At 36.3% G+C, this 13483-nt stretch overlaps 1 protein-coding gene across 2 annotated transcripts in view; it reads right to left on the bottom strand.

The window, feature by feature from the left end:
• RANBP17 (RAN binding protein 17) overlaps positions 1–13483 on the bottom strand; it is a 216537-nt gene that overhangs the window by 176678 nt on the left and 26376 nt on the right. For both annotated transcript variants that reach the window (XM_036424289.2, XM_036424288.2), the window contains exons 9-13: positions 11420–11539; positions 7846–7992; positions 7085–7257; positions 4463–4656; positions 54–159 (exon numbers count right to left, since the gene is read on the bottom strand). In XM_036424289.2, coding sequence (XP_036280182.1) covers positions 54–159; positions 4463–4656; positions 7085–7257; positions 7846–7992; positions 11420–11539 — 740 coding nt within the window. The remainder of the gene's footprint in view (positions 1–53; positions 160–4462; positions 4657–7084; positions 7258–7845; positions 7993–11419; positions 11540–13483) is intronic.

Genomic DNA, 13483 nt, shown 5'->3' on the forward strand with positions numbered 1-13483 from the left:
AGTAATATATTGATACATAGTAAATTTCTGTAAATTACATGGCCATTACTTACCGACAGGATAATTCTCCATCCATAGCATCATGTTCGTCTGTACTGGTATATGTTAATCTTCCTCCAACAACCGTCCCAACTAAGTATACTAGCCATGCAAGACGTCCTAATATATAACATGAAAGTAAAATGTTTAGGAAGTATTGTAGAAAGAAAGATTATTTTTCAGAAAATTCCACAATTAGTAAAATGATCTATTCTTCCAAACGAGTGATAAACTATCGTGAAGTCAGTTCTTCACCGAGTGGAGAGTTCAGTTTTAAGTTTATCAAGGCAGTAAGTAGAACAGTGATAGTGACAGATTTTACAGCCAGATAAAACTTTGCATCTCAGCTCTATCAATTTGCTGTGTGATGTTGAATAAGTTACTTATGAATCTCGGGGTTTTCACCTGTAAAATGGAGATAATTGTAACTACCCTGTATAGTTGAATGATTACAACTAAACTTGATAACAAAAACACAAATGTAGTGTCTAGATTCAGGGCTGTTAGTACTACTATTACCCAATCATCAGAATATTTTTATCTGGTCATAATAGTACCAGTTTGATTATTTTTAATATTACCCCTGCTTAGAATATACCGTATTTTTCAGACCATAAGACGCTCTGGACCATAAGACGCACCAGTTTTTAGAGAAGCGAAATGAAGAAAAAAAGATTCTGAAACAGTGTCCTAATATATTTTATGTGCATTAAAACCCAACATCACAGTCATAAACACATGTAATCAACCCTGTAAAGTAAACAGGAGCATTTAGAACCATTTTAGAGCCGGGCAAGCACACAGAGACCACACAGAGCCGGGGAAGTAAAAAAACCTTTTTTTTAAAGTATATGTGTAGGCTATATTTGGACCATAAGACGCAGGGACTTTTCCCCCCCACTTCTGGAGGGGAAAAAGTGCGTCTTATGGTCCGAAAAATACGGTAATAGGTGGTAGTCAATATATTCCCTGTGTATTTTCAGGTATAATTTTTAAAATCCAAGACTTTCACTGTGCAAATCACAGTTTGACAACCGAATCAACTTCATGGGCAATAGCAGCAGAGGATTCAATAACCTTACAACAGTGGCACAATGGCAACAGCTAGAGCTTTCACAAACGTTACTTTGGGGTAGCCAACACTGACAACTTAGAAACAGAGGCATTTATATTGAACTGGAGGCCCAAGCAGGAAATGGCCTGTCTTCCCCCAGCTGCCCACACCGGCTTCCTCTGGCCTGGGATCTGGGACCTGGCTTCCCTCGGGCCGCTGGCAGGCATCCGGGACTGCCCTCCGGCTGCCTGCAGGCACCCAGGATGCAGGCTTCCCTCTGGCCACCAGCAGGCACCTGGGACCTGCGTTTCCCTTGCAGACCTGGCTTCATCCAGAAAGTCATCCAGTCTAATTAGCATATTACTAATTTTATTATTATGATAGATCATTATAGAAGATGGTTTTTACTTTAGGCATATCATTTTATATTTTTAGATTCACTGATCTATGTATCAGATTTCCCAAGATTTTTGATACCTTTATGAATAATTAACAATATATCAATTATCTTACTAAAAAGAAATCTTGTGATATACTTGGGGAAAGACTTTTCAAAGATGAGCAGGCCATTTCATAATACTGAAATCAATTATGTTGCTGTATTAGGAAAACTTGTCAAACTGAACTACAGTATTGCTTTTTACAAGGTATTGAACAGTAATAAAAGAGACTGTGCTTATAAGAAGAATTAGGAAGGGTAAGTTACAGTGTAACTTGGCAAGTATCCACATCCCTTAATCTTTCTCTATTAGAAGATCAATATTTAAAAATAGAGCTGTATGATTTAGCTACCAAGAGCAAAGTCTGGATTCAAATCCTACCTCTACTATTATGCTAGGTACTTAATCATTCTTGGCTTTAATTTATAACTATGAGGATAATAATACCTGTTTAACATGCTTGTGGCAAGCACTAAATAATATTCTGTAAGTAAAATATTCTTTTCCAAAGCTAGTTACAATTAGTCATATATACTTTTTAAATGCTGTTTGAAAAACAAGCAAACAAAAAACTACACTAAAAAAAAAAAATTTCCAAGTAAAATACACTCAGAAAATCATTTGCTGAGTATCTACTATGTGTCCTATTCTGCTGTAGTGTTTTAAGTAAATAGGTATAGGTATGGGACAGGGTGAGAAGGGAAAGAGAACCCCATGCCAAAGAAATTGAACCTAGTAAGAGAGATAGGTAGGGGTATCATTGCCTAATGATAGAAAATATATTTTTATTCTTTAATTCATCTTACTCTGTGACCTTCAAATTATAACTTTTATATCAAAGAATATTATGCAACGATAGCATGTGGTCAATTATGAGAATTTTTTAAAAATTATGATAAATTCTGAATGGATATTTATTTAGAGAAAAACAGAACGTATACTTACTCTTTCCTTATTTTAGAAAGCAGTGATTTCTATCATATAGAAAACAGAAAAGCAGGCATTTCTTAACCCTTAGTAACAACTACTGACTGGATAAATTAGGGTTAATGTTAGACATGAACAATGAAATAAAAAGGCATTATTATTAAGCTATCAAATGTAATTTTCATATTTCACTGAATGAAAAGTATTTCTCATACATATTAAACCTTTCCCTAAACCTCAGCAATTGTAGTCTGGCAGTGTTCAAAATAACAAGTGTTAAGAAGTTACTTTGGCTACAGAATTATTTCCACAAAAAATAACCATATAAATCCACTAATCTACACTGTATTTAGATATATAAATATCCAATACATGAGTTATATATCTATAAATTTTAAAAGTATCTCATCTTATAATAAGACTAAATTTTCATTTTAATTTTCCATTAATGTTCAGGGCACTTGTTTTAGCAGCTGTTTGAGCACAGAACATTTTTTCCTTAACCAAAATAATTATTGCTGTAATAATCTGTAATTATGGTTTATAACTGCAATAATCCCAAAGAAATCAGTCATTACCATAGATCACACGTAATCGTTAACTACTGTTAATGACCTATTTCTTAGGGATTATTGTTTTCGTAAACCATGACCACATCACCACAAATATGGAAGAGCAAGACAATATAATACAAATGAGATTATAATACAATAATAAACTTATTTTGTAACATTAAAAGCCATTAAGCATCTAAATTAAGGCAGATATAACGAGAGCATATAATTTTCTTTGTTCAACATTAACTGAAGTGTTTAGTCTGCACAAAAGAAATTGAATACTACTATGTACAGTAGTACAAACTAGAGCCATGTTAGGTAATTTTAATAAATAAAACAATCATTTTTTAGTAGACCGTAGAAATCGTTAAAAGATGGACAAATTCCTCCCTACTGACCTTCTGACAAGAAGAAAATATATTTATTTAAAATTTTCTATGTATGAGGCATATTAGACTTTAAAATGGCATTTTATTAAAACTACATAATATACCTAACTATAAAAACTTCTTAAATTTATATTAATCAAAAATCAAGTCTGAGTTATTTATTCAATATACAAACCTATTTAACATTAAATTATTACTATTCAGTTTATTTCATCAATATATCTTAGAACAGCTAATATCCTTTTGTAAGAAATATCCTTTTGTAGAAAATCAGGTCTTTGATTTCACAACTGAATCTTTTTCCATTGCAATATAATATTTATATATGAAAAAATATGTCTCAGTATATGAAGTGCAATAAAACACCTGTGAACCAAGGCTTTACCAATATACTCACTCCGAAAGTCACATCCCTCCCCCCGCTTGTCTCCTTACCTCCCACTCTGGAGGTAGCCATGATCCTGCATTTGGAGCTAACTATTCTCTTGACATTTTCTTTCATTATATCACTTGAGCATATCATTATATGTTCCAAAACAATATATTTTTAGGATCTTTGTTTTGAGGCTTTATTAAATATTTCAAACTATATAATAGTTTCCTAACAATTGCCCTTCCCCAAATATCTTATCTCTGACATTCATCTTTAAGTATTCCTACAGCTCATTCATTTCATTGTTATATAGTATTGCATTGTGTAACAAATTATGATCTAGTTAGGCTCTAAATTTGCAGTCTTCTACAACAAAGAAGAAAACGTGATCAATTACATCAGTTAAAAGCCAGTTATAAGATAATAAACTCTACTCGTTATCAGCTTTTCTAGATACTGATTCCAGAGAAAAATATTTCCTGTACATCATAAAGAAAACTAAAAATTAACCATCAAGCCCTGAAAATATCCAAAAGGTTAAAAAAAATTAATGTTTATGGGGGAGGAGGGCTTGAGGAATTGGGGAAAATATATAAAAATAACTTGCATAAAATTACTACAGTGATTAATGAAGCTATTTAAAATTCCACATACCATATAATAGTCAGATAAAATTCACTGACCTTCCTGAATTGCCATGTCCACCGTTATCCCAGAAGCAGAATGCAGAAGCTTTTGGTAATTCTGTGCGTTTTGGTCAAACAACTGGACAAGAAGAGTGCATGTCTTCTCATATTCACATCTGCTGACAGTGCATAGCTGCTCCAACTGCTGAAAGACAGTGGCAGTATCATCCAACGGATCTTCTAAATTATCTCTGCAAATATATAAGAACAAGTTGCAGGCATTAGTGTGATGTACTTTTATTTATCACAAATATACTTTATTGATGTTCCATAAAATTCCATAATGGATAAAGGAATAAAAGACAAATAGACTGGAAGAAATAAAATGTCTATACTTGAAAATAACATGATTGCATACATTAAAAAAAACACCCACCCAAAAAATACTCGTATTAGCAGGTGAATTTACCAAGATTCTGACATACAGAATCAATATATAAAATTTAACTGTATTACTACATACTAGCAATGAAAAATTGGAAATTAAAATTTAAAAAACAGCATCTTCCAAAGGCACCAGAAAAAATAAACTACTTAAATCTAATTAAATATATGTAAAATATTAAGGCTGAATACTACAAACACTGATGAAAGAAAGACTATGCTTTCAGGGATCATTTCTATAGTTCGTTACAAACACTGACGAAAGAAATTACAGAATTAAATATATTAAAAAATAAACATGGTTACTGGCTAAAAGACTTGATATTTCTTAGATATCAATTCTTCGCCTAAATTAATATACAAATTCAATGCAATCCCAGTTAAAATTCCACCAGGATCTTGTAGATACTGAGAAGATAATTCTAAAACTTACATGGGGGGGGGGGAAGGGAAGTAAAAGAGCCAAAATACTTTTTTTGACTCCCGTATTTTCATAAAAATTTTATAGTCATATATAATACACATACAGAAGAGCTCACTAATCACAGGTGTACAGCTTGATGAATTTTACAAAGTGAACACACCAATACGACTGGCACTCCGAACAAAAACCAGCACATTTCTAGTTCCTCAGAGTCCTCCTTATTGCCCAGAAGTCCCCTTTTATATACCCAAAAGAGGAGTAATTAATTTGGCCTGATTTTGTACCTCATGGATGTTGTACAGTGTACTCTTTTATGTCTGCCTTCCTTTGCTTAATATAATGTTTGAGGGATTCACCAATATTATTGCAAATAATTATGGGAGATTTATTCTCACTAGGGCTAAAATAATTTTTGAAAAGGAAACCAAGGTGGAAGACTCATACTACCTGATTTCAAAGCTTATTATAAGACCACTGTATTCAAGATAGGGTATTGGCAGAAGGAGAAACAGTTAAATTAATGAAAAGAGCATCAAGAAACGGAACCACATGTATGCGGTCAATTAATTTTTGAAAACAGTGCAAAGGCAATTCAATGGAGAAAAGTCTTTTTTGCAAATGGTATTGATATAATTGGCCATCCATATGCTAAACAACAACAGAAACCTCAAGCCTTACCTCACATCCCCAAAATTAACTCAAAATGATCAGATCCAAATGTTAGTTCTGAAAGTACCTAACTTTTATAAGAAAAAATAAAGGATACATTGGACTTCAAACTTTAAAACAATTTATCTTTGAAAGACTACTAAGAAAATAAAAAGACAAGCTATGAACTGGGAGAAAGTGTCTGAAAAACACACATGATAAAAAGACTTGTGATCAGAATATACAGATCCCCTCAAATCTCAATATAAGAAAATAAACCCAATAAAAAATGGGCAACACTTGACAGGCATTTTCCAAAGAATACATACATATGACAAATAAGCCCATAAAAAGATGACCAACATTATTATTCATTCAAGGAGTCAAATTAAAACCACAATGAGGTACCACTACATACCTTATGAATGACTAAAATTTTTAAAGACTGATAATATCAAGTGCTGGTGAGGATGCAGTGCAATTGAATCTTTCATACATTGCTGGTGGGAATGCAAAACGATACAGCCACTTTGCGAAAGAGTTTGGCAATTTCATACAAACTAAAACACATTTACTATGCATCCTAGGAGTCTCATATCTCAGTACTTACACAAAAGAAACAAAAATTTATGTTAATGCAAAAGTCTGTACAGGATCATTTATAGCTGTTTTATTCATAATTGATAAAAATGAAAACCACCCAAATGTTCATTCAGATGTGAATGAATAAACAAATTGTGATCATCCATAAAATGGAATACTATATTGCAGTGAAAAGAAAACACCTACTAACCCAACCTGGAGGAATCCTAAGTGCACTATGCTAAGTGAAAGAAGCCGGATTAAAGGCTATCTACTGTATAATTTCATTCAAACATTCCGGAAAAGGCAAACAGTATAGGGAAACAAACCCATCAGCAATGGCCAGAGGCTAAGGTGGGGAAAGGAATGACTACAAAGGGACCGCAAAGAACTCTTGGGGGCGATGAAACCATTCTATATCTTAATTGTGATGGTAGTTATACAACTGTATGCACTTGTCAGAACTCATAAAACTGTACACTACAAAGGGTGAATTTTACAGTAGGTAAATTATTCCTAAATTTTTTAAATTCCAAGATGCAAAAGATGAAAATACAACAGAAAGATTTAGTTTTCAATACCTCACAACTATGGCAACAGATTCCAACCGAGAAGTGATAAAGGCCTTCGTGATTTCTGGTGCATAAGTGTCTAATAAGTGGGGTTCAGTTGATTTCACAAAAGGAACTGAAGCTACCATCCTTTGCCACAGAGTTAATAAATAATGAACACTGTTGGGAGCAAATTCCCAATGCTACAAAGAAATAAAGCAAATGTTATTTAAAATGACATATCTTCCCAGAATAAGAATTACAGAGGCAAAATTACTAAACACATACTTTTAAATTAACTTTTATTCAGATTATATAACCAACGAACACTTAGTGTAGCACATTTTGTAAATGCAAAAACGTATAAAAGAAACCAACTATCTCTCATTACTGTATCACCCAGAAATGATCACTATCAAAATGTTCATAACTTCCTTCTAATCTTATTTCCATGAATAGTTTTTCACAGAGGTGATATCATGTGGAAAATATGGTTTCAAAACCTTTTCCTAAATTTAAAAATAGAATTTTCCCTATAACTGATTTGTAAAAACTTTTATATTTCTTCACATAGATTTTACTACAGCTTCTCAATTATTCTTTAATTATTAGATACTTGAATGGCCTCTAAATTTTTATTATAAAATGCTTAATGAATTTTTTAACCTAAAACCTTGCAATGAACATTTTTAGCAACGTACTCTAATAGATATTTTTTAAATCCCCACCAAATTTTAGCAAGAAATTGCTTTAAAACTACAGTTTAATATCAATTATAAATTTCTATTTACCTGTAGGCTAGTAATGGTAAAATTAGCAATCAATCTGATAACTTCAGGATACTCCTTCACCATAACTAACTCTCCCAGCTGATAATTTGTCTTCAAACGAGCCAAAAATCGACAAAACTCATGGTAATTACCTGGATCAGACAAACCCTAAAATATGAGACAAAAAGAAAGGCTTTTAAAAATACTTAAAAACAAACCAAGCTGATGACCACCAACAAAATTCCAAGAGTATTTTATTAAGTCTTCCAGTTTTCATGAGCAGTTATGTTATTTTGTGTCAATTGGTAAACACGAATGAAAGAAAAAAATTTCTGCTGGATTTAGTGTTGTTATAAATTATTTTTTTAATATTTTTTATTGATTTTTTACAGAGAGGAAGGGAGAGAGATAGTTAGAAACATCTATGAGTCATCGATCAGCTGCCTCTTGCACTCCCCCTACTGGGGATGTGCCTACAACCAAGATACATGCCCTTGACCAGAATCAAATCCAGGACCCTTGAGTGCGCAGGCTGATGCTCTATCCACTAAGCCAAAGCGGTTTCGGCATGTTGTTATAAATTATTAATAAGGAATCCAAAGTAGAGGGTTTGCAGGAAACTTTGCACCATGATGGCTAAATTATAATGTTTAGGAACCCATTATATTACACAAAAAAATGTGTGTGTGTGTGTTGTGTCTTAAACATAAAGTTAATAGAAGATTTGAAAAATATTTGAGAAAGAAAATCCTATATAATAAAAGCCTAATATGTTAATAAGTGTCTGGTTGTGCAGTAGGCCATTCAACCAATCAAAGCGTAATATGCTAATGATATGCTAAGGCCACACAACCATTCACCATGACGTGCACTGACCACTAGGGGGCAGATGCTCCAAGGGGTAGGTGAGCTTGTTGCTGGGGTTCGGCAGATCAGGACTGAGTGAGAAAGGCCAGACATGCCCTAAAGTAGGGGTGTCGAACTCAATCAGAGAAGGGGCCAAAATCTAAAATCCAGCCTAAATCGCGGGCCGAATGGTTTACTGAACAGTCATAAACTGTCATTGTGATGGAAACGCAGCGGAGTGCAGTGATGACAGCGCGGTTCGGGCCACATTGCAAGGCCTGGCGGGACGGATTTGGCCCGAGGGCCTTGTGTTTGACACCTGTGCCCTAAAGCCTTCCCACAGTCCCTCCCAGGCTGGCCAACCTCCCCGATCTTTCCCCCACCCAAAACATGCACCAATGGGGTCCCTCATTGGCTTGTGCCCTCTCACAATCCGGGGTGAGGGACATCCTCCCCCTAGTGCACAAATTTTGTGCACTGGGCCTCTAGTCTATAATAATAAAAGACTAATATGTTAATTAGACCAGAGAACCAAACTACCTCCTGGACAAAGCCAAGGCAGCAGGACCAAAGCAGAGGTGGTAAAGGAAGATCAGGCAAGCAGGCAAGCAGTTATGGGTGATCATGTAGACAGGTGAATAGTTAGGGACGATCAGGCAGGCAGTGGCGGTTACGTGTGGTCAGACAGGCAGGTGAGTGATCAGGCAGGCAGGCAAGTGGTTAGGAGCAATCAGGCAGGCAGGCAGGCAGGCAGGCAGGCAGGCAGGCAAGTGGTTAGGAGCAATCAGGCAGGCAGGCAGGCAGGCAGGCCAGTGATCAGGAGCCAGTGGTTCCAGATTGCGAGAGGTATGTCTGACTGCCAATTTAGGCCTGAGAGGCCCCAGACTGTGAGAAGGTGCAGACTGGGCTGAGGGATCCCCAACCCATGCACATTTGGTGCACTGGGCCTCTAGTAAGAACGTAAGAATAGCCTCTAGAAATCCTAGAAAAGAGCAATCCCACCCCACCTTAAAAAATAGTGTATGTGCACACACAAATTTATTTTAATTCAACAATTTTTGTTGAATACCTACAAGCACTATGCCTTCATGCATCTTCCACTTAGTAGGTAAATGAAGAGTCATTCAAATAATTTACAATCATGTAGGACACAAAGTTTAACAAAAATAGCACAAGATACAGAAATAACTTTTAAAGGAGGCTCGGTAAAAAGGAAAGACAAAGAGGTGTGCCCAGTTGTCTGTGAGCACCTTGAAGATAAGGGGACACATGTTATGATCTTGATAGTTTGGCACTTTGCTCTGTAGCTGGCATGAAACAGAATTCAAAAAGTATTTGTTTAATACTGAAGGAATTTATAAGAAATTTCATTCAAATGAGCTCAAGGAAAGAACATAAAATAGTGTCAAATTATTAAGGACAAATTGCAAAATGATATTTTGTGCTCACTGGTCTTTTAAGGCGTGTTTGTAATTCCAAAATAATCAATATAATATTTAAACCAACTTTTACTGCCATGAAACATCAACATTTAGATGTTAAACCAATTAAGAGAATTATCTGATATTAGCATATTCCCCTCTACATATTGATTGATGATAGAATTAAAATTAAAAAAATTTTGTTTATTGGTAAAATTTCATTTTTCAGCAAAACACATTTTAGTTCTACTAAATTGAAAAAAGTAAAGCAAATGTGCAATATATAGGAACAACTTGCAAGAACAATTTGTACATATTCTTTATGTACAAATATTATGCCCCCTCAAAATTAGTAGTAACCAAGAGATTTACATAATCTTCCTTAAATTCATCCTTTAACCCTTTAAAATCTACACTTTTGTTACAAATATTTTAAACTAAAACAAAAAGTGAAACAAAAAATTTTATGTAGGCATGCAAAATCACTAATTAATAATGACTTTGCAATTCTTTTTTTTTTTTAATTTTGGTTGTTTTTGTTTTAAATATATTTAATTAATTTTTTTACAGAGAGGAAGTAAGAGGGATAGAGTTAGAAACATCATAAGACAGAAATATCTATTCAGCTGCCTTCTGCACACTCCCTACTGGGGATGTGCCCGCAACCAAGGTACATGCCCTTGACCAGAATCGAACCTGGACCCTTCAGTCTGCAGGCCGACACTCTATCCTAGGGGTGTCAAACTCAATCAGAGAAGGGGCCAAAATCTAAAATGCAGCCTAAATCGCGGGCCGAATGGTTTACTGAACAGTCATAAACTGTCATTGTGATGGAAACGCAGCGGAGTGCAGTGATGACAGCGCGGTTCGGGCCACATTGCAAGGCCTGGCGGGATGGATTTGGCCCGTGGGCCTTGTGTTTGACACATGTGCGTCTATCCAATGAGCCAAACCGGTTAGGCTGCAATTCTTTTAAATGAATATAGCAATTGAAGCTTTGCACTTAGTGTAGAAAGTAGATTTTACAATCTACAAACTTTTATTTGTCCACAAGAGGGCAAAAAGACATCATTTCATCATTGAAAGCCACTTATTCCAATATTAACATTCAGATTTATATTGTCTTCTAGATCAGAAGGTAGATATAATCTGAATTAATCACTTCAAAAAGTGCCCATTTCTACTACAAAAGAACTATAAGGAAGATGAATATGATACTTCATATTTTCTTATAGAATCATAATAAAGAAGTGAGTTTATTATGCACCTTTCAGCAGGAAAACTGTATTTCTATACGCTAAGTACTAATTTGGTTTCTTCATAAATACCTGAGGGTTTTCAAGTATCCGTTTTACACCCTTAATTAAATTAGCAAGGTACTTGGCACGTTCAGGACTGCTGAATAAGGACCTTCTAGTAGAAGCAAACTGAACTAAACACGAAAGAGCCTAAAAAAGGAAACAAGAGTCATTTCAGCTTTAAAAGTAACTATGGCCACATTTGTCTCTACATAAAAAATATTATTTTTTAATTTTTGCAATTGAAAAGCATTCTAAAATTCAAAAACAATAAAAGCTAAAAATCTGACCTATCTAATCTACCTCCACCAATGACAACTCTTCAACCCCACATTAACATTTCTAAGGGTGTATATTATCTTCTACTATTTTTTCATGTTATACTAGAGGCCTGGTGCACCAGATTCATTCACTGATGGGGGGCATGGCCTGTGGGGATTGACCAGCTGTGGGAGGATGCTAATCCAGGTCAGCCAATCGACGCTCCCACTTGGGAATGCACTGACCACCAGGGACAGCGCCTGTATTTAGCGCCTGCTCCCAAGTGGTCTGTGCGCATCATAGCGACTGGTCCATCGGTCATTCTGTCGTCCAGTCACTGGGCTTTTATTATATAAGATACTAGTGGCCCAGTGAATGAAATTCATGCAGAGGGGAGGAGGAGCCCTCAACCCAGCCTGCACCCTCTCCAATCTGGGACAATTAAAAAATTGCCCAACTGCTGGAATCTAACCGCTCACCTGCCTGCCCGCTTGCCCTCAACTACACCCCAACTGTCCCACTTGCCCCCAACTGGCCCCTGCTGCTGGCCTGCTTACCCTCCTACTACCCCACCACTACCAACCTGATTGGCCCCAAGTGACACCCTTCTGCTGGCCTGCTCACCCACAACCACCTCCTCTGCTGGCCTGATTGCCCCCAACAGGCCCCCCTGCCGACCTGCTCATCTCCAACTTTCTCCACCACCAGCCTCATCACCCCAACTGTCCTCCCCTCCTGGCTTGATCACCCCTAACTGCCTCTGCCTCGACCCTGCCACTTTGGCTTTGTCTGGGCAGCGGCCACGGAGCCAGTTAGGGCGACCAAGGAAGCCAAGCCTCCTGCCAGCTCTCTGGCTGGCTTGGCTTCCTTTGTCACTGGGGTGACCAAGGAAGCCAAACCTCCCACTCGCTCCAGCCAGCTCCGTGGCTCTGGGTGACACTACCATCTTTATCACAAGTGATGGTTAATTTGCATATTACTCTTTTATTAGATAGGATGCCCAGAGCAGTCCCTGGACATGGACATGCAAAAGGCTTTCAACTACTTCTGAGGACCAGTTCTTTTGTGAACCCATGAACCAGGTGTTCATCCAAAAAGAAAATATGGTTTTGTGATAGAATATATTTGGGAAATACTACAAGTTATGCACTATGGTATCCTGCAAATGGAGGAAGCTGAGGAACTGAATCCAGCAAATCCCAAATTTATTGGGAAACAAAATATTCACTGATATCTCGAGGAACAATTTGGAATTGCTGCTGGAAGAGTTAGATGCTTTATAAAAATGCCTACTGAGTACTTATGGCCTAGTTATCTCCCTTAAGTTAATACTTTACCAGGTAATTTCACTACCTGGCTTCTTAATTCCCCCACTGGCGCCCACTGAAGTCTGCTGGATCATTAAATGAGAGGCCCCAAATTGGTAACTTTTAGGTCAAGCTGGCCCTTATGTTTTTGTCCACATAAGATTTGCTTGCCTGATTTTAAAAAAAAAAATACAATTTGTGCTGATATTTAAATATTTCCATTTCACACATAGTGCCTAGGTCTCTTGGCAAAGGTGATAATAAGGACAAAAATCAGAGGATGGCATTTTCAGATGTTCTCCAGTTTGCCTTACTGTTGAAAAAACCCAACCAACAAACACAAAACAAAACAACAAAAAAACTTATTAGGCAATTGTGATGTGTGGAAGGTTTGGGAACTGCTAGCACATTAAAAATGTCCATGGTTAGGCGTGCCCAAACATGGAGGTTTGAATCTCAGCTCCAATCGTTCGTTTATTGCCCTGGAGAAAGTCACCTTTGCCAGCGTAGTTTCCGGGCTACACAG

The sequence above is a fragment of the Pipistrellus kuhlii genome, unplaced genomic scaffold (assembly GCF_014108245.1).
Source record: "Pipistrellus kuhlii isolate mPipKuh1 unplaced genomic scaffold, mPipKuh1.p scaffold_m20_p_8, whole genome shotgun sequence".
NCBI classification, from domain to species: domain Eukaryota; kingdom Metazoa; phylum Chordata; class Mammalia; order Chiroptera; family Vespertilionidae; genus Pipistrellus; species Pipistrellus kuhlii.